The sequence below is a fragment of the Haplochromis burtoni genome, unplaced genomic scaffold (genome assembly GCF_018398535.1).
Source record: "Haplochromis burtoni strain Fernald_Lab_line unplaced genomic scaffold, NCSU_Asbu1 Contig_261, whole genome shotgun sequence".
Taxonomy (NCBI): domain Eukaryota; kingdom Metazoa; phylum Chordata; class Actinopteri; order Cichliformes; family Cichlidae; genus Haplochromis; species Haplochromis burtoni.
The window spans coordinates 136,478-161,510 of record NW_024582622.1 but is presented as its reverse complement, the minus strand read 5'-3'; the positions used below and the strand labels follow the sequence as shown (position 1 = coordinate 161,510).

Sequence of the window (25,033 nt, the reverse complement as noted above, 5' to 3'; positions counted from 1 at the left end):
GACTGTTAGGTTTCGTATCCTTGCAAAACAGGGGCGAAAAGAAGTTTCGGGGATTAACGGCGAGTCCAATTTTTGAGTTTTATTTACAGACAATGTAAGCGACACTAAAGTGAAAACGACAGCGCCTTTCACGAATCAAAAAGCGCCTTGTCGGAACTTTAAATGGGTGTGACTAACTCCAAGTTCGGTTGCATCGCAGCGCATACACAATGGCTGCTCGAAAGAGGAGAAAGCAAACAATTTTCAGGCCCGCCGCGTCTCGCAAAAAATATGAGAAAAAAATTATTAAAAATTCGGAAAATAGTTGAAAGTGAAGAAAAACTCTACAGAAAGGATGATAAAGCGTCCGGGGTAAGTCTGGTGTAAAATAAGGAAACGGTTACTCAGTTCTTCAATTAAAATATCGGGGTTATTTAAATTATGAGCGGGGTGAGCTGGGGAAAAAGTTAGTGTTAATCAGTACCCAGCTTTGGACCACAGAGAAAACCAAGGCAGGGCACAAGGACTGAGAAATGTCAAATCAGCGGTGTCACTGCTGTTATTAGTGTGACGGTGCGTGTTCACGAATATTAAAGATCCCACGAAGCGGTGGTGTGAAGGATACTTGAGGAAAGTTGAACACTTGGTTTATTTTTCTAATATAATAACAATGGCAGTGCCGTGAGCCCCGTCACGAACAGGCGCGCTGAGGAATAATGTTCATTTTCCTCCGCGCGGACTTCACTTTAGCGCACGCAGTGTCAACATTCGTGTCGGTTCAAGCATCTCCTCGCAAAACCGTAGCGGCGACACGAGCGTGCAGCGGCCGCACTGACATTTTGTCTGCGGCCGTGTACTATATGGCGTTTTCCCCTCCGCGCTATTGATCACAGTGTGACACAGAAGCTCGCGTCCCGAAACAAGCGGCTCCGTTTCTTGTCGATAAAGTAGAAAATGGAGGGAGAACTAATGCGGCAGCGCCGAGCGACCCAGCATAGTGTCTTTAAAGTTACCGTGGCTCAGTGTGATTTGTGTGGCAGGTTCACACTTCGTGGGCTGTTAATGAAACGTGTGCCTGTCGCTGTTCCGCCGTGCACAGCCGGTCATATGTCAGGCTACGGTGCCTTAAACGTGAAGCTTCCACAGACTTGTTCGGTGCTGTCCAATCAGGAGCCGGTCTGTCTGTACCTGTCTCACATACATTAAAGCGGAGTCTGTGTGAACGCTTCTGCGACGCTTGCTTTGAACCCGCCCGTAGTTCCGATGTGCTGCTTAAAGAGACTGCAGAGACACAGCTGTCCAACCCGGTTCATCCGATTAGGAACTGATTAAAGTTTAGGGAAATTCTGGGAATTTAAAAACGGGTATAACCGGATACTAAAATCAGCCAAAAAGTAACTTTCTGCTTTGCTTGTTTCTGTACGATTCACCAAGTTTAAAGCGGTTTATTCTTTCTGATCAGACGGAAACGATTTCATTTGTTTTTCTTTTACAGATGAAGAGTTCTGTGTTGGAATGAGACACATTTAGTTTCCTTTTGCTTCTAAGAATAAAGATTATTCCAAGAGTATAAATTCATTCAGACCTTCAGAGATTAAAGCAAAGAGCTGCTTAAAGAATAATAATAATGATGATAAGAATAATACATTTTATTTGAAAGCACCTTTCAGAACACTCAAGCACACTGTGCACAGAAGAATCTCCACACTTTCACTAAAACATGAATCAATGCTTCAAAGTTTTACCAAACAGGCACAAGTAGTGACCGTAGTAACAATTAATCATGTTGCTAAAGAATAGTGATAATAAGTAGATACATTTGTAACTTCTCTAAAATAAACAGTTATACATAAAAATGTCCTTTTTTCCCCCTTTTTTTGATGTTTTCTTATGGGTTTTTTTTTTTTATAAACATTAAAAGTTCTTCTGCTAATTCTTAATTATTACAAAATAACCGAGCATTTCCTGTGTAGTTATGTGGAATCATTTAGTGAATATTTTCAGCTCATAAGTTAAACGAAATTCTAAATGTGTTTAATTATAGATGTATCAGCCCCAAACCATCATCCGGTGCAAGGAGTGATGCAGTGTCTTTATTCATCAGTGTTTTTATTTTCCAAGGTTTTATTGTGCTGCGTGAACTACTTTGCAGATCAGGCAAAATTTAATTTGACATAAAATAATTGTATTTTTTCTTTGGTCAAAAATGGATGAAAATGCAAGATGTGATCTGTTTGTGTGCACTGAACAACTCTTCTCTTTGTCTGTGTTTGAAAACTAATTTAGAATAGAATTTGAATAGAATGTACAACAGAATAGTTTTTATTTTTAATAGTTTGAAATACACAGTTAAAGATTTCACACTAAGGAGCTTTTATTTCTTTTTTGTAGATTCCAGCAAGTTGGTTAACTGGGGAAAGTAATGGTGTGTGAGATTGTGTAATTAGAAAGAGAAGGGCTGTCGGTGTTAGCTACTGATCCTGAAGGATTCAGTGCACCTCACCGCATCAGCAGCAGGACAGCTTCATGTACAGGGCTTAGCTGGTGGACCCTGCACACAGAAATAAGACCTTTCTCTGTTTAAAGAAATGTAAGCAAATAAACTAAAATAACCACATCTTTGTTTTATGTTACATTCTTTTAAATGACAAAGTACACATGCATGTGTGTCACGTTATTAGTATTATTAGATCGATCTATATATATTTCTGTACGGTTGGATAAGACCATGTTCCCTGTGTGTTACATCACCTGTGATTAAATCGAAATGTTGGCCCATTTTTGTCTAACGTAGGATTTCAGCTGCTGCTCACTTCAGACGCTGTTGATATGATTTAAATACCTGGACTGCAGGGAGACAAGTCTGACAGACGGTTCAGTTGGGATTATCTTGGTATAACAAACAAAGCTTTCCCTGAAAAAGACGTGTATGAAAGTTTCTCTTGCCATGTCACTAATTCCCCTTCACATCATGACTGCTAAACTCTGCACTAGTTAAAAAGACCAATGGTCTGACTCCTTTTTAGCCCGTAGGACACAAAAGAATTAAAAATACAGATGAGTCAAACCATGAGACAGTTTTCCACTTTGCCAGGCTTCAGGTCCACTGGTTGTTTTTTTCCAAATAAAACAATTATTAGATCTAATTATAGTTACATTATTGATCACAGCTCAGCCATCTGGTGCCACTGTGGCCAATGAAAGGGCTGCCCACTGGGGTGGTTCTTTTCTACATGACCTACAAAAATATTTAAATAAATGATTTTGTGGTCAGAGGTTTCTGTGCAGTTACAAAGACATGATTGTACAGCACACATCTTTGATGGCTTTAACAAGCAAGAACTGAGTGCACACGTTTGAATTTGTTTTGGATTTGCATCCCTACTGATGGGTCGACAGAACCCATCAGGCCCAGAACTTGATGTTAGTGATGGAGTGACAGGTCGTGTCCCTTTGCCAGCATAAAGGACTCGACTGGCCAGTACTGTCCAAGGAGCTCAGTCAACATCTAAGGAGAAGAATTACACGTGTTGGGAAGGTCTCTTGGAGCCATATCTAAACAGCTGCATATTCCTAAATCTTCACCATTCTAACAATATTATATCAGTGCAAATTATTCTGTATGTCACCACTTTGCCCAAGTCTGGAAGAAGACCCCAACTATCACTTTAAGATGAGAGGAAATTGGTTGGGAAGTTCAGGAAGAACACAGGAACCACCAAACCTGCCATGAACTGGAAACTGATGGAACTCCATGGCAACAAAAAAGAAGCTTGTGCTCCGAAATCACCGTCTTCAGCCAGAGTTGAAATTTCCAGTTCCCCATATGGACAAGCCAAATGGGGTATTTGGCCGCAACGATGACGTATGTTTGGAGAAGTAAGGCTTTCAAACCCAAGAACACTGAGCTCATACGATGGAATAGTAAAGACAGATTTTCAGCTTCACCTCAAACCAGCAGCTTGGAGACGATTGGATCATCAGAATTTCTTTTAGAATAGCTAAAGTGGGCCAACACTCAGCTTCTGGGATGGCTTTCCCTAACATCTACCTCAACCTTAGTGAAAATATTTGCACTATACTTAAAAGTAAGGTTTGGACATGGAAACCACTTATTTTAAATGAACCAATTATCACGAGTAGTCCATTGTATACATTTGAGACGGTATGTAAGACTTTTGCGCAAATCCAAAAGAAATTCAATTTGCACCCATGTTTTCAGTTCAGAAGGGGCTACCAATCTAAACTGGTCATGGTTTCTGATTTGGGGGACAGGAAGAGGGTCCAATTATCCAGTTGAGGGTTACTGGGGCCTGGAGTCTATTCCAGCTGCCATGCTGGGTGCATCTTTCACCAGTATTTTGCAGGATGAGTGTAATGTGCTTATTAGTCACCAGTTTGACATCATTTGCAGGAGTTATCCCGTTTCTATGTTGATGTATTTTCACTGCAGGTCGTTATTGGAGCTCCTGCCGTGTTACAGCCTTGTCCTATACTGAAGCTCTGACGATATTTCTGCCCTTTCTCTCCCTCTCTCACAGACCCCTGTGTCCAGGCAGTGCTGAACACATAAAACTGGACAGAATAATCACATCAGTACTAGTCCGGCGCCGTGCATCGGTCCATGTAGCTGGTCAGCCTTAGGGTGCCATGGCCACGGGAACCCAGGGCCACCGTGACCAAGTCCTGGACAAAGCCAAGCTTGCAGTACCTCTGGGGAGGCGCAAGAGAGCAGAAGGCAAGCTGAAGAAGAATTTCCCTTGTCAGGAGTGTCAGAAGGCTTTCAACAGTCTGGAGAAGTTGAAGGTGCACTCATACTCTCACACAGGAGAAAGACCCTACCGCTGCTCCCACCCTGAATGCACCAAGGCTTTCGTCTCCAAATACAAGCTGCTACGGTACAGACAAGCAGCAGTACATAACAGGCTGCAACATGTTGCTTTCTCTTTGCACTTTTGGTAACGTAATGTTGTGTAGTGGTCAGATTGATGTGTTGAATTCTAGTTTGTTGTGTTTATGTGTAAAGCATGCCTACTTTAAACATGATTGCAACAATTGTGAGTGCTCATAGAATGTGTCTGTGTTCCAAGGCATATGGCAACTCACTCGCCAGAAAAAAACCACAAGTGTTCATACTGTGAGAAAATGTTCCACCGTAAGGATCACTTAAAGAATCACCTACATACTCACGATCCACACAAGGAGGCATTCACTTGTCAAGAGTGTGGCAAGAGCTACAACACGAAGCTGGGTTTCAAACGCCACCTTGCCCTCCATGCTGCCAACAGTGGAGACCTCACCTGCCAAGTGTGCCTGCAGCCATTCCCCAGCACTGGGGTTCTTCTGGAACACCTCAAAACACATGCTGGCAAGTCCTCCGGTGGAACCAAGGAGAAAAAACATCGTTGCGAGCATTGCGAGCGGCGGTTTTACACCCGTAAAGACGTGCGACGGCACATGGTAGTGCACACCGGACGCAAAGACTTCCTTTGTCAGTACTGCGCCCAGCGTTTTGGAAGGAAGGACCATCTGACGCGTCACATGAAAAAGAGCCACGCTCGGGAACTGCTGAGGGTTAAAACTGAGCCAGGCGATTCGCTGGAGCCCGTCGTCTACGACTTGGCGTCTGGGAGCGTAAAGGGGGAGCTCCCGGGAATGCTGACGCCAAGACTGCACCAGCTGAACGTGTACACAGGCCCCGTCCTCGACACCGAGCCCTTCTCCAGTCCCACACATCCCTTTTCTTTAAAGTACCCACTGGGCTCCAACTTTACCTCATACGCCGTGTCCTCACAGGAGCGGGAGCAGAATCTTAAGGGAGACCTGGAGACCTACCTGATGGAGCTGCAGAGCAGTATGCCATCCTCTGCCTCTGAAGCCCAAGAAGCCCAACTCTCCTCCTCCAAACTTGAGTTGGTTCCTGAAGTGGGTGTGCTGGAGGAAGCCAATGAGGAGATGTCCCTGTCCAAAATGTCCACATCAGTAGCAGCACCTGCAGGCGACTCTTTGGCCTTATCTTCCTCTCTAATGGATTTTTCACAGCTTTTCAACTTCCTGCCGCTCAACGGGCCTCCGTACAATCAGGTAGGGGGCAGTGGGGGGCAGGGTGTCACTTTTCTACCCAATGAAGAGCCTGCATCTCTAGTTCAGCTGCCCTCTCAGGCTGCCACGGGCTCAGAGGCTGCTGAGAGTCCACTTCAGGGGCTCTCCTCCTCCTTCATATCCAACCTGAGCACTCCAACCACACTGCCCCGCTTCCACCAAGCTTTTCAGTGACCCCAGTACATCCGGCACATGCCACTCACAAACACTGACACACATGTAGAGCTGCATGCCCATATTAAACGCCATACAAGATGCAAGTGACTGAAGAAATTGGCACATCTGTCCATTCATGATACCAGCAGACACTAACCTGACAGGAGACACAGCACTGACAGCAGCACACTCGCACCACACAGCCAGGCCAGCTTTCTGATGATGAGGGTTTGTTTTGGGCCAAATGTAAGTTATTCTCTTTTAGAGTCTTGTTTTTTTTGCCTCGGGCAGTTTAAAAAAGAAATGAATAAAATCCTGATCTGTCCGTGATTACAGAGACTTCAGATGCATGCTGGTTACCACATGAAGCAGTCGTGCTCAGACTCAAACCATTTTCTCTGTAGCTCATTAATAAGCTTGATGCAAACATTAAAGGGCTGCTTTGCATAACAACATGAACAGAGCTGACACTGAGATGATTCACATGGATAAGTGTTACGACTCAGACACTTGATTGACTTTGTTATACATGCGTACAGTTCTTCATGTAGCACTTTGGATTTCTGGTCTTCAAAGATCGTTATATGTGATAAGATTTAAAGAGCATCCGTAGTTTTGAGGGTTTCTGTTTAGGAGCCAAAGTATAACAGGAGGTTTTTGGGAGCCATGATGGTTCGTTTATTTCTAATTAAAGTAGAACTGAACTTTTCTTTTTTGACTGTACTCGAGTGAGCAGCCAGGTGCTTTACTGTGTCATACATTTGCACTGTCAGTAGTAAGACCATGTGCTCAGCGCGTGGGATTGCCCAAAGCCCAGTTTCAGCCAGAGGCAGTATAAAACATGGACTCCAGGTCTGAAACCTGAAGCCAGTGCAGAAGTGCCTTAAACCTGCATCTTAAATGACCAACAGATGGTGAGAGCTGTGTTTGCAGTAACGTCCTCTGAGCTCTTGATCTGTGCTCTCTTTCAAAAAACTCAGCTTTGTGTTTGGTGAACTTCTGTTTCTATGATCTGGCATCACTGTGTGATGTTTGTCCTGACAGGTGCCATAGAAATAAACTGTAACTGTGTTCTGGTCCTATAGACGTGGAGACCCTGAATCTCTGTCACGTGACATCTGTAAAGACTTCCTGCTGGGTTTTATATGCTCAGTTACTCATTTCAGGTTGCATTGAATTAAAAAATGACAGTATTGTGTTTAAAAGGATTATCTGTGATATGCTCATTGGCTAAAGACGTGTGATTCACAAGTTGTTAGCCAATGAACGCGTGGCTTCACTGTCAGACCTGCCCCTCTGTCACATCGTGTCCACCTTTTATACTGTCTGTAGTTCCAACTGCTCCTGAGCTTACTATTGGAAGGTGGGAAGCATGTGCAGTCTTATTGGAGCACAGTTTGCTCGCAGAGCTCAGACAGGAAGTTGACAGAACAGTACAAACATGTTGTTGATGGATCCATTAAGGTGCTGGTTCATTCACACTATTATACACAAAGTTACTGAGCAGCAGTATTACAGTTGTCCACCAAAGTTTCCATTTAACTGTATCATTCAGTGTTGCCTGCAGTTCACAGCAGTACCTCCTTCTTCTTTTTAAAGCAAACATTTCTTTCTCACAGTTTCAGAGTAAATTAGCCAGTGTGCCTCTGGCTGCTGAAAGCACATCCATCAGTTTCTTTGCATCGTAAGTGTTATCAGCTGTTCTACTGACACCAAATTCATCATCAGTCAGCTTCACTCATCACGTCACTGCTACGAAGCTCTGTAGGCGCATCTAGAATAACTGGGAATGAACCCTCATAACCTGCTCAGTGTTTGGAAGTCGGGCCTTTGGACTTACCAGAGTTTCTGCATTGGTTACCTGTAATCTGTGGTCTGATCACAGTTTCCACACTGACAATCCAGTAACACCAGAAAGTGAATTTTGGATGAGTTATCAGAAAATGACCAACAGTGACACAGTCCCATCCACGTGTCGCCCACCCTCTCTGTCAGGGTCTGTGCTGCTGAGTTGGGGTCAAAAACAGACTATTGAGTGGTAGAAAAATAGTTTCACAATTGGTCATAGTGACAGTGGTACCTCAGTGGAGCTTCCTGGATGCTGCCGCTGTCCCTTCAGTTGCTACTGTAGTTCCTGTTGTCTTTTGCACAGACTAACCTGACTCTAGGCTGTGAAGTTTAAGTGACCCATGTTTCCTCAGTATCTGGTATCTAAGACCTGAGGAGGCAAAACGGCCCTAAACCGTGATAATGTGTCATAAAGTATCTTCAGCTGCTTCCTTCTTTCAGGGGGCTGCCACAGCAGATGGACCCACATGTTTCATTTGGCACTAATGTCACACTGCACCCACATCTATCTGGGACGGCCACTGTGCAAGGTTGGACCACCAGAGACTGGGTTTCTCCCAGTCTCAAACCAGTTTCATGTGTAGGTGAAGATGTTAACCCCTACAACATGACTGATTGATGATCATGACATACAGAGAGATCAGACCACATGTTGGGTATTCAACACAGAAATGCTGGGAGTTTCAAATGTTACCATTGATGAACCATCAAACTGCCGGCATCACTTCTAATGTTCATATCTTACGAATAATAAGGTCCAATTCAGTCATTTAAAATGTTAACAAAGCAAACAGGCTTTGTGATCTCTGAACAAAGAGCTAAACACACTGCTGATACAACTGTGACATGAAGGCTTTTTGGTTTTTTTGGTTTTTACTGGTTACTTTGTCACATCCTGGCTGTCGTTCCATTTTTTAAAAGGCTGTTGAGCATTTTCTTAATTTGTGAAGTGTGACTTGAAGGGAACGTTTCACAGTGTTGTGCAAACCCAACATCAACTACAGCTGACAAATACTAAAGCTGACCTAACCCATCCTCTGAACAACCTTTAAAACAACTACAGCTGACAAATAGATCAGTTTGATGGTCAGGCATTAGTCGTACATTAGTCTCTGCTGACTACATCTATGAAGATCTGAGCACTAAAACAACATCCCGGGAGACGTAGCTGTGTTTACTGTGACAGTGTGTGAAAATAACTGAAATACTGTTTATAAGGAAACATCTTACTGCAGTGCTTAATTGGTCTTTACAGATGAAACCACTTCTTTGACATTTAGTCCTAAAACCTGCCTCTGAGGTGAAAACCTGTGTGCAGCATGTTAGACTGAAACAGTTCTGCTCCTGTATGATCGTTCAAATGAAAGGATTCACAGCTCTGGTCCTTGACGTCACAGATCGTCACAGTTCATCCACACAGTGCTTTTCATTTATGTAGAAACCTCAAATCCTGGACAAAGAAAGTCAAATTGGTAGATGTTAACACATGGAGTGTTTTTGGATCTTTAATTATAACGATTTTGAATTGTTTTTTATTGAAATGTGGTTTCTTTAAATTCTTTGATCAAAAGGATGACTTCTCACAGAGCGGGCTGATGTGGCTGATGCTCGGTCAGAAGCAGCAGGCAGTGAGTGGGAGCTCCACTCTGCCTCAGCTCCAGGTGCCTAAATCGGCTGGTTCTCGTGACATGGTTCAGAATAGCATCAGATCTCAGCTGAACAACAAGGGTTCCAGTCATATAAATCAGACACAGCTGATGCATCGTCGTCCATGTTAGCTGTTGGTTCTCTTGACCTTTGGAGTGAAAGATGCTTAACCTCCTAGGACCTGCGTCCACATATGTGGACATCACATTTTGGGTTATTTAGACCAAAATACTCAATTTTGCTCTACAAGGGCCTGATATCCTTTTACGAGGACATTATGCTGCTACTGTCCTATCAAAATTTTAGACGAATATCCTCATGTGTGGCTCTGATTTTTCTTAAAAACAAGAATAAGGTAAAAAAAAAAATATCTGGTAATTCTTTGTTTTTACATTCATTGGGTCCCAATCAGCCCAAATATCAAAGAGAAATTAAAAATGCTGCCGTGCAAGAGTTCGGGTCTTAGGAGGTTAAAGATCTTGACAAATGGATAAGAGCTCACCTTGTGCCAGCTTGTAGTCACACTTTGAAGCATCACGGTGTCGGACTGTAGTCCACACAGTAACTACGTGACAACATGAACTCGTGCTGCTGGCAGACCTAAGTGGCCGGGCGTATTCATCTGTAATTCTTGATTTCATTCAGGAATCATTCAAGTGTGACTGAAACTGTAGATCTGCTGGCTGCAGACATACAGGCTACAGGCCGCAGGCGTCATCTTCATTTCCTGGACGTGAAGTCCCAAAGACGATGCTCTCGGTTGGATTTCTGAGTTTTGTACATAACTGAGTATGGAGTCGATTCAAAGATGTTCACGAACACATTTTCTCTCCATCTGCATGAATGCATTGATGGCGTGGAACATAGCTGGCAGTGCGCTCCATGTTTGTGTCCAGTATGAAGGAAGCACCGTACACCCCATGGCGTACTGGTTCCAGTTAGAGTGGTGATGTGTAGACAGAGAAACGCTGTGGGGTTAGGGTACGTCACCACTCGTCACTTTGACGTGCTTTTGAGTTTCTCTGAGGTTTTTTCATTTGAATGAAGATTTCTTCTTCATGGACATGTTTCTGATTAATGGGGGGAAATGTATGTATTTGAGTAATGCCTGTGTATTTGTGCCCTGGACTAAATTGACATATCCAAACCGTATTAGCTCGTATGTTACTCTGTCACCAAAGTTTGGTTGATGGGCCACAGCAGACTGACAGATGGGAAAGTGTTCCCACACAGAATCTACTAAACAAGCGTTGAGTCTTGTTTAAACTGCTGTTTCCAAGGTCAGTAACGATGGTTCATGCTCAGCACTGTGGCTTCTGTTGTAAATGAGAAGGTATAAATATGTCGTTTCATATTTCTTGTAGCTGGATATGAATTGTTTTTCGTTTGGTTGGAGTCTTTTTTAAACTCTGGTATCAAGCAGTTACAGCACAGACAAGTCTGCTTCATGTTTGTTGCTTTCACCACTTCCACGAGCGTCAGCCACACCTGCCCTGAAGGTGAATAGATGGGATTTAGTGCGATAGCGTCAGCACGTTCTTGTATGGTTTGACTCCGTGTAGCTGTGTGCATGCCCTGCCTGCAGGGCGCTGACAGCCATAAACAAATTTAATTTCATCCAGTGAACCTGTCTGGACAGCTGATCCCTTTGAAGAGCTACTGGGCTGCGCACTCTACAGAAAATGTGAATTTCACAGAAATTGAGTCGTCACTTCCCTTCCACCACATAGGTTAGCATTTCCACACACGTGTGGTGACTCGCCTGATGCCTGTATAACCCAATAGTGTTATAATTTACCTCACTGTTCTTCTTTGAGCTCCAGAATTCTGAGAATAATGACAGAAAGTGCCCGTCTCCTTTGTGAGTGAGCAGAGATGAACACCAGTGGAAACCATATTTCTGTAGGTCGTGTGAAACGTGGAGCTGAGTTCTGAATGTTCCCAACCTTTATGGAAGTTTGCTCTTTGGATCTTGTGAATGTTTGTGGTTTTACAAGAGATGTTAGCAAGCCGCTCTTTTTTATTAGCACTTTTTGTAAATGGGATGCGTTTATTTCCTGCAGCATCGAGTCTTTTATTACAAATGTATAGATTCTATATTTAGCTCTTTTAGAGAACAATAACATGTAAATACAATATAAATGTTTTATTTTTGCAGGTACAATTTTTGGCAGTGTTTTTCCTATAAAGTGTCATTTTTGCTTTACTTGCACAATTGCTCTGTGTTTCTCATTGAGGCCTCTTGCTTTGCAGCTTTGACTTAATTGGTCTCCTTTGACCGTTCGTACGCTGCTTTACGTCAGAGTGTACCGTGGTGAAGCTGAAACGAAGCTACTTAACAATATCACTGTGTCACAGAGTGTTTAGATGTTCCAAAAATAAGATGTTCCAATAACTCCATGAGTGTGTCCTCTTCTGTCATTTTTACACCTCGGTGTGGTACATTACTTGATTTCCTCGTGGTCTCTGTCTGAAAGCTGCAACTATGTGATGTAAAACTCTTATGGAGTGTACGACAGATTCCAGGTACAGAGAAGCAATAACAGTGGATCAAAGCTGATTACAAGTATTTTAGAGAGAGTGCGTGTGTGTGCGCGCGCGCGTGTGCGCGCGTGTGAGTGCGTGCGTGCGTGTGTGCGTGCGTGCGTGTGCGTGCGCGTGTGTGTGCGTGCGTGCGCCTGGCAAGTGCTGAGGCAGGAGATGCTCTGCAATGAGAGGCACAGACCAATTCAAACTTCTTTATAAGCTTCAATGGTACCAGTGAACTTTATTGAATGTTATGAAAAAACACTGCAATATATTTTGGTATTGGATCAAGCTGCTAACATACTTCTAAAGCTCCTTAAGGTGCTACAGACCTCCTCACTTTCTCTTCAGATGTATCGTTTGTACAAAGTATCCCGTGTAGCTGAACAGTTGGCATGTGTGTGCCTAGTCGTACTTTATAGCTTCATATATTTTCTTGTACTGTGACTTTTGTAGTCTTTGCCTTTAATATAGCCCCCCCACCCGCACTCACCTGCGTGTGAGCGTCCACAGACTGAGTTGTGTTGGGAGGTTACGCTGATGCTGGGAAACTGATAGCAGTCAGCTGCATCCAGCCACATTTAAAAACAGCATCCTGTGACGATGATCGACTCGTTGCAAATTCTTAATGTTCTTCATATTTTACTTTTTTTTACTTTTACAACTATCTTACAAACTACTGTTGTATTTTTATAGGCAAAGTATCACCTAAACACACAAATACATATACAGCTCACACTTGTCTGTGTGTGTTTATAGGTTGTGTAAAATAAATGTTAATGCTGCAGCTTTGACATCATCCAAAGAAGCAGATTATTTATTGCCTGGCAGAATAACCTGATTTCATTCACATATGTTGCTGCTATAATAGAAGAGCTGCAGTTGACAACTCCGATGTTTTATTCAATGTAATAAAAGAAATCAAACAGAGAAGAATCCAGCTCGTCTGTTTTCAACCTGTCACTCTGGGAACTTTGTTACAGTAACACACAGTAACTCACAGTAACACACAGTGTTACTGACACGCAGACTGCAGGTTTCCCCAACCTTACAAACAGGTCTTGATCAGTGGTTGTTGATCAATGGTCATGAGAATTTGCATAATTATGATGAACTGACCTCCCAGCCCATTGTCCCTTCAGTGGGCTGGTTTCAGTCATTATGTAAATGTGCTGTTTATACCATTGGAGAAACCTGCAGTCAGCTGAGACTGAAGACGTCACCTGATGATGACGACACGTTTCTCCTACTGAAAGCATCCAGATGAACAGAATCAACTTTTGGAGAGTTACGCTTCCTTACAACATGAAAAATCTCTCTGACCCATGAATAACCCATCAGACTGGTTCCAGTAGCTTGCATTAAAACACAGTAATGTACAGTGCCATGTTTTCCTTTGTTACCAGTGAGCAGGCTGTTAGAAAGTGAGCATCTGTTTTTGCGTGCTGGAAAAGTCGGAGAGAGTGAAACAGACAGGCTGTGAGCTCCACGCTCCTCGGTGGAGCACCCTCCCCCAGCCTCACACTCAGTCCACACTGACCGTTCAGGCAGGGCTCCCCATCCGCAGCTTTAAACACTGCGCACACATTACCAGCTCACACGGCTCGCCGGGACGTATATATGACCGTAGATGTTATTATGCTCACTATCCCAGATGTTGTTCACACAAAGCCGTCCTTTTACCCGGCTCTGCTCTGTTGTATAGAGTAAACTGAGGTGAACCATCGGCATGAACTCAGTGACCCCAAACAGAAGCATTACGTCCTCCAGAACAGCAGGCGGCAGTGCGGAGCGCGTAAAAGCCTGAGCTGAGCGCAGAGTAGCTGTTCGGCTTACAGAGCAGTATGGTGCACAGCGTGCCATGCCGTCTCCCATCCCGCTGACCCGCCTGCTGCCCAAAGACTTCTGCCCCTCTCTGGACACGGGGCCCTGCAGCAGCCCGCTGACTAAGCACGGCTCCACCTTACAAGTGCCCGCTCAGCGAGCCGCTGGACCGAATCGCCACTCGGCTTTGGTCCTCGGTTATCCACTGGAAGCAGCTGCGCTCCGTGCAGCCCGTGGGCTCGGGAGGCTTCGGCTCGGTCTACCAGGCGGAGTACTTCGGAGAGACCGTGGCGGTGAAGAAGGTCAACAGGTCCACCAAGAACAAGCTGGCGTCCCAGCAGAGCTTCTGGGCCGAGCTGAACGCGGCGCACCTGCGCCACGCCAACATAGTGCGCGTAATAGCTGCCACCACCTGCGTCCCGCCACAGTGTGGAGACGAAGGCAGCATCGGGGTAATACTGATGGAGTTCGTGGGCAGAAGGAACCTCCAGCAGGTCATTTACGCTGGCACGGAGCCGCTGGGACAGCACAGGTGCGTCAGGTACTCGTCGGACATCGTTCACGGCCTGAGGTTTCTCCACTCCCACGGCGTCGTGCATCTGGACATTAAACCAGCTAACGTGCTGCTGACCAGCGAGGACGTGTGCAAAATCGCAGACTTCGGCTGTTCTCTCAAACTGGACCCTGGCTGTGAGGTCAGCGCCGCGAGCCACCAGCCACTCGTGGGTGGCACGTACACGCACAGAGCCCCAGAGCTGCTCAGAGGCGAGAGGGTGACTCCTAAAGCGGACATCTTTTCTTTCGGCATCACTCTGTGGCAGCTTCTCACCAGAGAGCCGCCCTACACCGGCGACAGGGAGCACGTCATCTACGCGGTGGTGGCTCACAATCTGCGGCCTCCTGTTCAGGACCACCAGGTGTTCCGGTCGGAGCCGGGGCGGCTGTTTCGGGCTCTGCTGAGCCGCTGCTGGAACGGAACGCCCCCCTGCAGACCCAGCGCCCAGGAGCTGCTGTCGTCCCTGGAGCAGCTGCAGCCACAGACCTGATTTGATCTCCGAAGCTGCGCACGGGTGTGTGGACAGCTGTGGGTTTGAATATGTTCAGCTTCAGGAAACGAGCACTGTGCGCTAGGCCAGGTCAAAGCTGAGGAAACCATGGAAACGCTGGGCGTCTATGACTACATGTTTCTACTGTGCAAATAATACGTGTGATAGTCCTCAGATTGTAGCATTAAAATGAGCTGGTTTATTCTCCTCTCAGCTGTCTGTGCTGCTGTCAGGTCGGTCCTGTGGGACCAGGACAGTTTCCTCCCAGGCGTCCTGATCCATCTGTGACAGTTTCCAAATGTTTCTTAAATGTGTTGTGAATCCTAGTGTGTGAAACGTGATATTTGGGTGTGATGGGTTTCATTAAAATTCTTTTTTATGCCACGTTTGTCTGGAGTTCACATCATTAGAGGGCAGCAGCTGGTCGGAGGCTCGGTGGGCCACTGCTGCCGTGTCATGGGAGGACACTTAGTGTTCAAGTAGTACAAAACAAACTGTTTGTTTACATTTCAAATATTGTGTAGCAACACTAAACACATGGGTCCTCTCTGACTGTCATTGTGTTCGTATTTAACCACAAACTGCATTAGATTCTTCACGTCAGTGTACGGCTGAGGTGGGCCCGGCTACCAGCCTCATTCAGCCAATCAGTTTTCTCCTTATTTACCAATCCACCCCCGCACACACAGACGTGCCTCCTGAGCGTGTAGGGGGGTACCCACTGTCAGAGTTGTCGTTGAGCCTCGTAATGATTTGCAGCTGTGTGCAGAAACAACGAGATTCAAATGAAATGAGCAAACTCAGACTTGTTCATGATAAAGTTTATTTGTACTCTGACGTCGAGCTTGGGTCTGCCGTTCCTGTCTCCATCACCAGCCCGGCCCGTCGTCTGATCCAGCTGCTGTAGATCTCCTTCATCCTTAAAGCTCACAAACTCAATACATATACAGAGAAGTACGGTTTGTGAAGCCGGACAGCAGAGGGCGCTGCTGCTCATTTAACTGCAGATTAGACACCGGCTGTTCATTCACTGTAAAAACACAACGAAATACTATAAACTAACACTCAGTGTGAAGCTGTGTGTCACATGAGCGTCACAGGAACACGTTTCACTGACTGACACACAAATGTTACACACTTCTACCACGGTCTGTAAGGAAAACAATGTGTGAATGACAGCCTCAGATCGCACTGCAGACACACACAGGTAAACGCAGGTGTGCAGCGTTACAGTGAGGAGAGGCAGATGTGCTGCAGCTGTCCTCCATCATCGAAGCTGCAGGGCCCACCGACAGCGCCTCTGCTACACTCCAGTCGCGATGTCACAGAAGAGCAAACAGCTGTTCTCACAGATGAGCAGGTACTGTACAAACTGCAGTTTCAGTTACAGCAGCGACTCAAAGCAGGGACGTGATGTCCTGATAAACACTACACAATAATACGAAGCAGCATCGTTGGAACAATATGAATAAGCGGATACAGCAACAGGTCCACAGCACGAAGCTGTCATCAGACACAGTCCCGCAGTGAGAGTCACTACAGCGGTTCCTCACCTGGAGCTACGAACAGGCCGATCACATAATGGTGACCCTCTCAGGGGAAACGTGGGCAGCTGAGCCCACCGGCTCCATGCGCTTGCCCCTCATCTCACTGCTGTCCTGACCCCTGCGGATCTGGTGGAGCTTGCGGGCAACACAGGGGAGCAGGATCAGCAGCTTCCCAACGATGACGCACACCGGGAGCGCCAGGGCTACGACGAAGCTGGGCGGCAGGTAGAAGCGGTAGGCCTCCTCCTCAAAGGCGCGTTTCCAGCCAAACAGCAGCCCGTGGAAGGTCGCAATGAGCAGGGCGATGTACCCCAGAGTGGACTGGAGCAAAGACAGGAACACTCAGACACAGGCTTTTGTTGTGATCACATAACAGCACGACAGTGACTTACATTAGACACGCCCCTAACATCGAGACTACAGCAGAACATGTTTACACGTATGTAGTCTGTCATGTGACTGTCTAAGAGAGCGTCTCGGTCACAGGACGTTTCCCCAAGTGTTCACAGCAGCTAAGCTGGTTTCAGGTACACTCGTCACAAGCTGCCATTACGCACTACTGATCACGTACACAGACTAGACTGGACTCAGAATACTCTCTGAGGCACGTGACACGACGGGCTGGTGGACTCTGTGGGTACCTGTATGAAGCCGAACTCCCTCCAGTTGAGCGTGCTGTGGACAGACGGGATGGAGGTGACAGCCAGCAGAGACAGCAGCCCCAGACTCATGATCCCAAAGGAAACGTACATCTCCACCCTCCACACCTCTTCCTCGTTCCACGTGCTTTCCATGTTCGAGTGGACCTGCCATCACATGAGAACACGAGCCCGTCACAGTGATTACAGTTTATCAGGAGAAACCCTACCGCTGCTGCCAATCAGATTACAGTGTTTCTGGTTTATTCCACGAGCCTCCCATCGCTCCTCATGTGTTTAACACAGATGTTAGACAACGCCGACGTGAACACGTCTCTACTGTGACACAAACAGAAAAGTTAAAACCAGGACGGTTGGTGGTTCAATCCCCGTCTGGGCAAGATGCTAACCCCCTATGATGCATCCATGGGAGTGTGAATGTTAGACAGGAAGCTTGTGTGAATGCTGCCTCAGGGTGACACTTATGCTGACCTGTAACGTTTCTGGATATTTGAAGGGAAAACTTTTGATGTTGCCAGTTCTCTTGCTAATGTGTAACGATTCAAATCAAAGTGATCTTCAGAAACAGCACTGATGTTTGTAAAGATGTGCAAAAAGCTGTTTCACTGACCTGCTGATAAGCAGTGTTGAGCAGCAGGTATCTCTCAGACCTTCTCAGAGGCAGGCACACACTGTAGAGGACATGAACAGCAGCCAGGAAAAAAGCGAGGAGGCCCAGCTGTTTGCGGCTCTGCAGCCAGTTTTCCAGCCAGTGTGGGAAATGCTTGTACTTGGTGCCATAGTAGAGCTGGTGGGCAGCTGCTAACTGTCCTGCAAGGTACACCAGGGCCAAGAGAGTGATGGCGACGGCAGGCAGTGTCCGATTCACTATCTCTATGGGGATCTTGTAGAAGTCACTCTGCTTGTATTTCATATATGGGTGAATTATATCTCGAATAAACGAGTAAGAGAAAAAGAAGATGGAGAGGGCCACGGCAGCAAGAACAGGGCCCTTCCAGCCAGGGAACAACTGGATAGGCATGTTCTCAATATCACGGGAAGAAGACAGGGTGCCCATGTCCACCGGCTGGAAGTTGAGCTGCCGGGCTAATTCCATGATCTGCTGCCTGGCCTCCACCGAGTCACTGCAGATGAACACCTACAGGAGAAACATGAGGGCGGGTTAGAGACGACGGGCCGGTTCAGAGGCGTCCTCCTGTTTGGACGGTGCTGTGAGACCTTTATGAGTCCATCTCAGCAGCATCAGTAAGCCTGAAGAGCCTGCTACAGACCTCTCTGCACCCATGCTTCTTATTAATCTCTGGATATCTCCCACAGCATGTCTTTGTCCCCCCTGAGCCTGGTTCTGCTGGAGGTTTCTTCCTGTTAAAGGGAGTTTTTCCTTCCCACTGTCACCAAAGTGCTGCTCACAGGGGGTCACATGATTGTTGGGTTGTATTATTGTAGGGTCTGCCTTACATTATGTTGTTGTGGTCTGCTGCTGTATAAATAAAGTTGAATTGAAGCCGTTCTGTGTGCTTTGAGGTCATTTCGAACGCTGCCACTAACCCAAAGGAAGCACTTACTGGTATTTCTTCACTGACTCAGTGTCATCAACAGCTTTAAACTCTCTGCCTTACATACAAAGTATCACAAAGTCAGATTCATGAGCACGTGGCTGACCTCTCAGTTGAGGCTGTGGTATTTTAAGGTAAAGACCCTACAACACTACAGACAAACCCCTGGTGGGCGAGCATTTTAGCAACAGTCACAGGTCAAAACTTTGGTTTTTAAACAGGAGGAAAGCTCCAGCAGAGCTCAGGGACAAAGACACGCTGTAGACGTGGACACGTGTGGCCCGGTTACTGCACCTGTGTGCTGGCATCCTTAGGGTAGCTCTGCTGCATGGCCCAGGCTGAGATGACGTTGAAGCCTTTGACCACGATAGAGTCTGGCAGCAGTGAAGCCAGATACTCGGCGTTGGACTCTGGATACTGGTTTGCTCGCTTATTGTTACTCACATCCACCAGGATCTTCCCTGCAGAACAAACACAAGCACAGCAGTCAGGTCACCAACACTGATAACCCAGACGTCTTTGCCCTTGCATTTCCTCCAGTCTCACAGACGCGGCTCAAACCAAAACCTTTGGGAGGTCAGTAGCTTGATCTGCATGCTGGGATAAGAAAATCAACCACTGTGTCCAGTATGTGTGTGATGGTGTGAAAGCACTTAGAGGTGTGTGACATACCTTCCAGTAGGTGTTTGAGGTCCCACACAACAGAATAGTGCTCACGGCGGATTGCCAGGAATACGATGTTAGCCTTCCCCACGGCATCTTCATGGTGAGTTACATCCACCACATGTGGAAATGAGTGGGCTGCCAATTTGGGATGGCGGCTACCCACCACCACATGGAAGCCACAGCGCAGCAGGCGAATGGTCAGGCACTTGGAGAAGTCACCTGATCCCAGAATGGCCACAGTAGGCTGAGCAGACACGCACCAGCTTCCTGGACCTGCAGCTCCATTCTTCAGGCCTTTGGACAGCAGGGGGGCCTGGACGTGGTGGGAGGAGGAGGCTGTGAGGAACACGGGGTTCCTGCTTCCACTCATCAGAGACATAGAGTCCATCCTGCGTGCTGCTTCAGTGGGCCTGGAGGAGACAGAAGCACGGGTGTCTGTAAGAACACAGCAAAGGATCCGCAGGTTTCACGCATTTAACACACTTTGTTCCACATTTCTGAGAGCTACAGCAAACACGTCCACGCTGTGTGCGTGCGTGCGTGAGCGCGCGCTGGGACAGGAGGCCTCCACTAGCTACCCCAGTGACCGCGCGGGGAGCCCCCACACGACATCGGCTCTCCTCGCGACCTTGTGACTGCAGACAGTGGTTTCGCGAAGGACGCGGTCGCGCGTGTGCTCGTGCACCTGCACCAGATCCTCTACCGAGACACGACGAGCTGCCCGTTTACCCCACTCAGACACGCGCACACGTATGATGCCATGTTACCGTGTGTGTCACGCGGGGATGCTGTCGCAGCTGCTAGCTCACCCTCCCGGTCCTGCTCAGCCTCTGCCGCGTGACGTCATCACACTCGCTCGCGCCATCGTTCACTCAAGCGGAAGTTATTTTCAGGCGATATTATCTGCAGACAACACTGAAGCGAAGCTCTCTGTACATCACCCACAGCTCCGTCTCCTGTTTCACCGTGAAACAGGAAACACGTCACTGTTGCCTGCTCAGCACAATGTGACGTCATGTACGTGAGGGCAGAGCTTTTGTTTACACTCGGGCTTCATGCTCGCGCTTGTGTCGCCTCTGTCTGGTGACATCAGCTCAGTGTGCGCATGTGCTGATGCTCAACCATCCAGGTGAGGCCGACGGGGTTCACCTGCACGTGTTTGTGCATTTACACACATATACACTCTGGTATTACAACTGTTGTAGATCAGTGAGCAGTGGGCCAAACTAACTGCAGTGCACATGAACCACGTGGTGCAGTGTTGCCATTCACACAGTAGCTCCACATCAGCGTTAACACGGGAGGGCGAGACGTCCACAGTGGAAGACAAAGATTCCAGTTTTTAATCTCGGTTTTTGTCTCTGAGCACTTTTATCACTCTATGATCAAAGTGTTGAAACCAGCACGATCGTGCACCTGCGTCTCCAGCCCAGCTGTGACAGATGTGACCGGATGAAAACGGTCATCAGACACAGGCGTTGGTCAAGCACAACACTAACTAGGTGGTCATGGCTGCCAGAGGAAGCCCAGCGCTGCTCCGGGCCCATGATTAGTCCAGTACGATCAGAGCAGCAGAGCTGATGTCTGGCCTACAGCACTGACTCTTAGCTGGCATTCACGTCAACAACACTTATTCCTGATTACCTTAGAAATCAAACATTTACTAAAGGGTGACGACATCACAGGTCAGTGATGTCACAACCCTGTTTCATTTGGCCAGCGTGAAAGAAGCCTCGTTCTCATCTGGGACATTTTTAAAGTCATTGGTTTGCATATATCAGCACGGTGATCACATGCACAGGTGACACCTTTGACATCATGTAGGAAACAGTCTTGAACAGAAGCACAGGTAAGTGTGGTTACTGCGTAGCACTCACCTATTAACCTTGTTTACAATCCTCTTACTGCCCAAACCTGCACAGCACAGGTCTCGTCAGCTATCAGTGGTGTCAACCTGAACAAAGACATCAGAACCAGGAAAATCAGTGTTTGCATCTTCTAGCCACTTCCTGTCTCACACCAGGCCGCAAACACTTTGAGCTATAAAAGCTCCACGAACACCATCAGTGTAGCCGCCGTCTCTGTACAGCTCACATATACTTAGTATGAAATGTGAACAGGATGTGGACGATGGTCAGAACACTGATTCACGACTGAAGGCTGACTGTGACGACGTATTCTGCAAGTAAATGTCCTACAAAATGTCACAGAAGTAAAACTGTGTACAACATAAAGGAAGTCAGGGTGAAAGGACTGATCCATGTGACGGCAAAGACATGTCAAGACAGGACCAGCTACCTATGAGGGTGTCCAGCCCGTTTAATGTTCATGCTGTTCTAACAGCTGCTGGCTTTATTTCAAGTCAGTAACTGATTGATTGTTTCAGCTCTACTAGTTTACATCGTTGGTTATTCAATGTATAACTTGATTTTGTAACCATTGTGGAGAGGTGCAGCAGCCTCACAGCACCACCGTCCTGGGCTTGAATGTGGTCTGTGTGGAGGTGCTGCTCGGGTACGCGCCCTGGCTTAGGTTCACTGGGACTGTAAACTGGCTTCAGTGTGGATGACTGTGCTGTGTTAGAAACCTGGAGGGTTGCTTTGTTGTTGACTTCAATGTTAAAATAAGTTCTTTATGAGCAGAGAGCAGTGACAGACTCACAAACTCATGTGTAGCTTGATTTAGACACGAACACAATGACAGCAGCAGTGCTGCCTCCTGTCACACAGAGACGACCCATGTGTGTATCAAAAAGTTTAGTCTTGTTATAAAATATTTGAAATGAAAACAAACAAAACATTCTCAGAAATATCTGTTTTCCTCGTTTTTGTTTGGTATGTCTTGAACACTGAGGGGCGTGTCAGCAGCGGCCCACGGCTGCTTTCAGGTCCACAGCTCAACCCGATCATTGAAGATTCAACCTTCTTCATTTGGCACATTCAGAGTTATACGAGTACAACGTGCAGTGAAATGTGTGCTGACACGCTCCTCCGCTGTGCAAAACACGGATAACATTGTTATCATTATTACACTTACAAATTACAATGAATTTAAAGTGAAAGTCGACGTATATTTTTCTTTCATAAGCTCCACCTCCTCAGCACACTGCAGATTTATAGGCACGTGTCCAGGACGTCTGAATAGATGTGGAAACTAAAAACAAAGTAAACACCAAGCAGGAGCTGGCTCTGCCTACCAGCCCGCACTCAGGGCTTCACCGCCCCACGTCCTGTCTGATTTTGGGCACGCCAGGCTGCCGTAGCCGTCACGATGTTGCTATTGGGGTTCACATCAGCAGTTTTACTTCTGTGTTTATTTTTCATCATTCGACTTTATATCGTTGTGAAGACGGGTGCCAACTGCAAGCCTGGAAGCAAGGGTCGGGTCACTGTTCTGGTGGTCGCAGGATCAGGTAACGGCGCGGAACACGGCCCCGCTGCGCTGCGTTCAAGTGTCACAGAGAAAGCGCGCTCATGTTGTTACGTTACAAACAGCCGTCAGCCGGCCTCCGTAGCTACCGGGCTACACCGGGCATGGAGCCATGTTTCACAGTGTTTCAGCAACACTGTGACACCGTGGCTGTATCGCACACGGCGTGGACGCATGCTAATTCTAGCCATGCCACGTATCTGCTGTTTTAGCTGTGGATACTGAACATGTTTGCTTTGTGTCGGGCAGGAGTGCGACACTTCCGCCACCGTACAAACAACATCCCCGAGCTTCCGGCACACTATACATACCTAGAGTGTACACAAAGGTCATTCTGGTGATTAGTGAAGTGAAAATCCGTCAAAATACTGGATTTTTCTTAATAATTCCATCCAGATTAAGCGATGCTGGTTATTTTCTATGTATTTAGTTGTTAAAAGTCCTTAGAGGCAGGAATAGTTGTATTTCCTTGAAGAAACACAGTTTGGATGCATGCGTGGACCTGTGACAGGCGTGAGTCCGCTGGTTTTCCACGCTGAGATGAGGGGAAACTGTTGAGTCAGTCATCTGTGTGAGGTTGTTGCTCTCTGCCCTCCTGCTGCACACGGACCACATGTTTGACACCCCTCTCTCCGTCTTCATTCAGAAACGTCAAACATAAACTCACACGTGGATTTTGAAGCGACTTTTTAAATGAAGTCAGTTTGTCATCAACAGTTCAGTCAGAACCTTTTTCCACTGAAAATCTCCTGATTCACTCTCAGTGGGTCTAACCAGAACCACATCCACGTGAAGGTGTTGGGCTGTGATGATTTTCACGCCACATCCTGTGGCACGTGGGCTGGTTTAAAGACACGAGTGTACGATCTGAGCACTGAGCCTGCTCCTTTCTCCAAACGTCAGCAGCATCTCTACGGGGAGAGCTCATCTCACCAAAGGATGCACTTCCAGTATGCATGAGCTTTGTCCGGCTCCAAGGTGACGTTTTTCCTTCTGAAACCCTACAGTCCATTCCTGTGTAGGTTTCTAGTGGCTGTCATGTGTGAGACTACAATTCCCAACAGTCACTAGTGTCTCTGCAGTTGTTCCTGGGTCTTTAGACACATCTCGCACTAGTTTGCTTCCTTTCCTTGTTCTGTACTGCGTGGTCCTGCTTCTCAGTGCAGTTCTTGATGTTGGGGTAACAACTGTGTGCTCGTGTGCATCACAGGCCCATCGCTGTGTGATGTGTTTGTATTCTTGTCTTCAGTTTCTGTCAGCTGTAGTTTGTCCCTGTTAGGTAACAGCTGAATAATTAGATTTAAAAATCCAAATTCGGATGAATCAGAAAGTTGGTTAAATGATAACCATGAGCGTTCCTGCTGTCCATGGTAGTGACAGAGTGCTTTGGTGAGAGGAATAGTCAGCAGTATTCACATTACTCTGCTGGATTCAAACGGAGGCTCTGACGTATCAACTCAGGCTTCATCTTGAGAAGTGTTGCTGAGCATGCTCACTGGAATTGGGTGCAGGTCTGAAACGTGCAGCCAACACGACCGTTAGCCAATGAATGTGCAGTGTTCCTGGTCTCAGTGGTGAAAATACTCAGCTTAATGCTGACGATCCAGTACAGTCTGGAGCGTAGAGCTGGTCCTGGGGTGTAGCTCTGCAGCTCAGTCTTAGTTATATACAGTCAATTTACAACAGCAGTTACCTTCACATGTAACGACCCTACGGTGTTAGCGAGAAACCACAACAATCAAATGATCCCCTATGAGCGAGCACTTGGTGACAGTGAGACAAAAAGCTCCCTTTTAACAGGAAGTGACCTCAAACAGAACCAGGATCACTGGACTAAAGTATGGGAGAGAGACTCCAAAGGCTAATGACATGCAGTAATAGCACATATACTATAGACAGCATGAGAAAGCTGCTTCTGCAGGGGTCATATGATGATCCGGTCGTTAAGTGATGACGTGACGAATCCTACTTCCGGGCCTAAAGTAGTCTGCGTTTAATATGGCTTTTGTGTTGTTAACATGTTTAATGTTTTGTATTTTCTTCTATTT

At 46.6% G+C, this 25,033-nt stretch overlaps 4 protein-coding genes across 7 annotated transcripts in view; 3 read left to right on the top strand and 1 right to left on the bottom strand.

The window, feature by feature from the left end:
• Nucleotides 1-4: 4 nt before the first annotated feature.
• plag1 (pleiomorphic adenoma gene 1) lies at nt 5-12,352 on the top strand. The gene is made up of 3 exons (XM_005939304.3): nt 5-351; nt 4,521-4,877; nt 5,070-12,352. Exons 2-3 carry the CDS (start codon nt 4,630-4,632, stop codon nt 6,253-6,255), a joined length of 1,434 nt encoding a protein of 477 aa, XP_005939366.1. The 5' UTR covers nt 5-351; nt 4,521-4,629; the 3' UTR covers nt 6,256-12,352.
• A 1,061-nt stretch (nt 12,353-13,413) lies between these two features.
• On the top strand, nt 13,414-15,877 carry LOC102296627 (v-mos Moloney murine sarcoma viral oncogene homolog). Its single transcript, XM_014339082.2, is given in 2 exon segments — nt 13,414-14,251; nt 14,253-15,877. Coding segments are annotated over 2 exon segments (1,008 nt in total). The 5' UTR covers nt 13,414-14,119; the 3' UTR covers nt 15,129-15,877.
• Nucleotides 15,878-15,932: 55 nt separating this feature from the next.
• steap2 (STEAP family member 2, metalloreductase) lies at nt 15,933-20,639 on the bottom strand. Of its 3 annotated transcripts, XM_005939312.3 has the most exons (7): nt 20,324-20,639; nt 19,563-19,966; nt 19,185-19,351; nt 17,945-18,472; nt 17,317-17,481; nt 16,682-16,996; nt 15,933-16,158 (listed from the first exon to the last, which is right to left on the bottom strand). In XM_005939312.3, exons 2-6 carry the CDS (start codon nt 19,942-19,944, stop codon nt 16,703-16,705), a joined length of 1,536 nt encoding a protein of 511 aa, XP_005939374.1. In that variant the 5' UTR covers nt 19,945-19,966; nt 20,324-20,639; the 3' UTR covers nt 15,933-16,158; nt 16,682-16,702. The 3 variants fall into 3 exon arrangements, with proteins under 3 accessions (XP_005939374.1, XP_042083382.1, XP_005939372.1); XM_042227448.1 differs by having other exon boundaries at nt 15,933-16,996; nt 20,324-20,638; XM_005939310.3 differs by having other exon boundaries at nt 15,933-16,996; nt 20,366-20,638.
• Nucleotides 20,640-22,725: 2,086 nt separating this feature from the next.
• LOC102298368 (calponin-3) overlaps nt 22,726-25,033 on the top strand; it is a 26,011-nt gene continuing 23,703 nt past the window's right edge. Inside the window, exon 1 of one of the 2 annotated variants that reach the window (XM_005939314.3) lies at nt 22,726-22,968. In XM_005939314.3, the coding sequence (XP_005939376.1) occupies nt 22,827-22,968 (142 nt within the window). In that variant the 5' untranslated portion in view covers nt 22,726-22,826. The remainder of the gene's footprint in view (nt 22,969-25,033) is intronic. The other variant, XM_014339080.2, reaches the window with a different exon arrangement.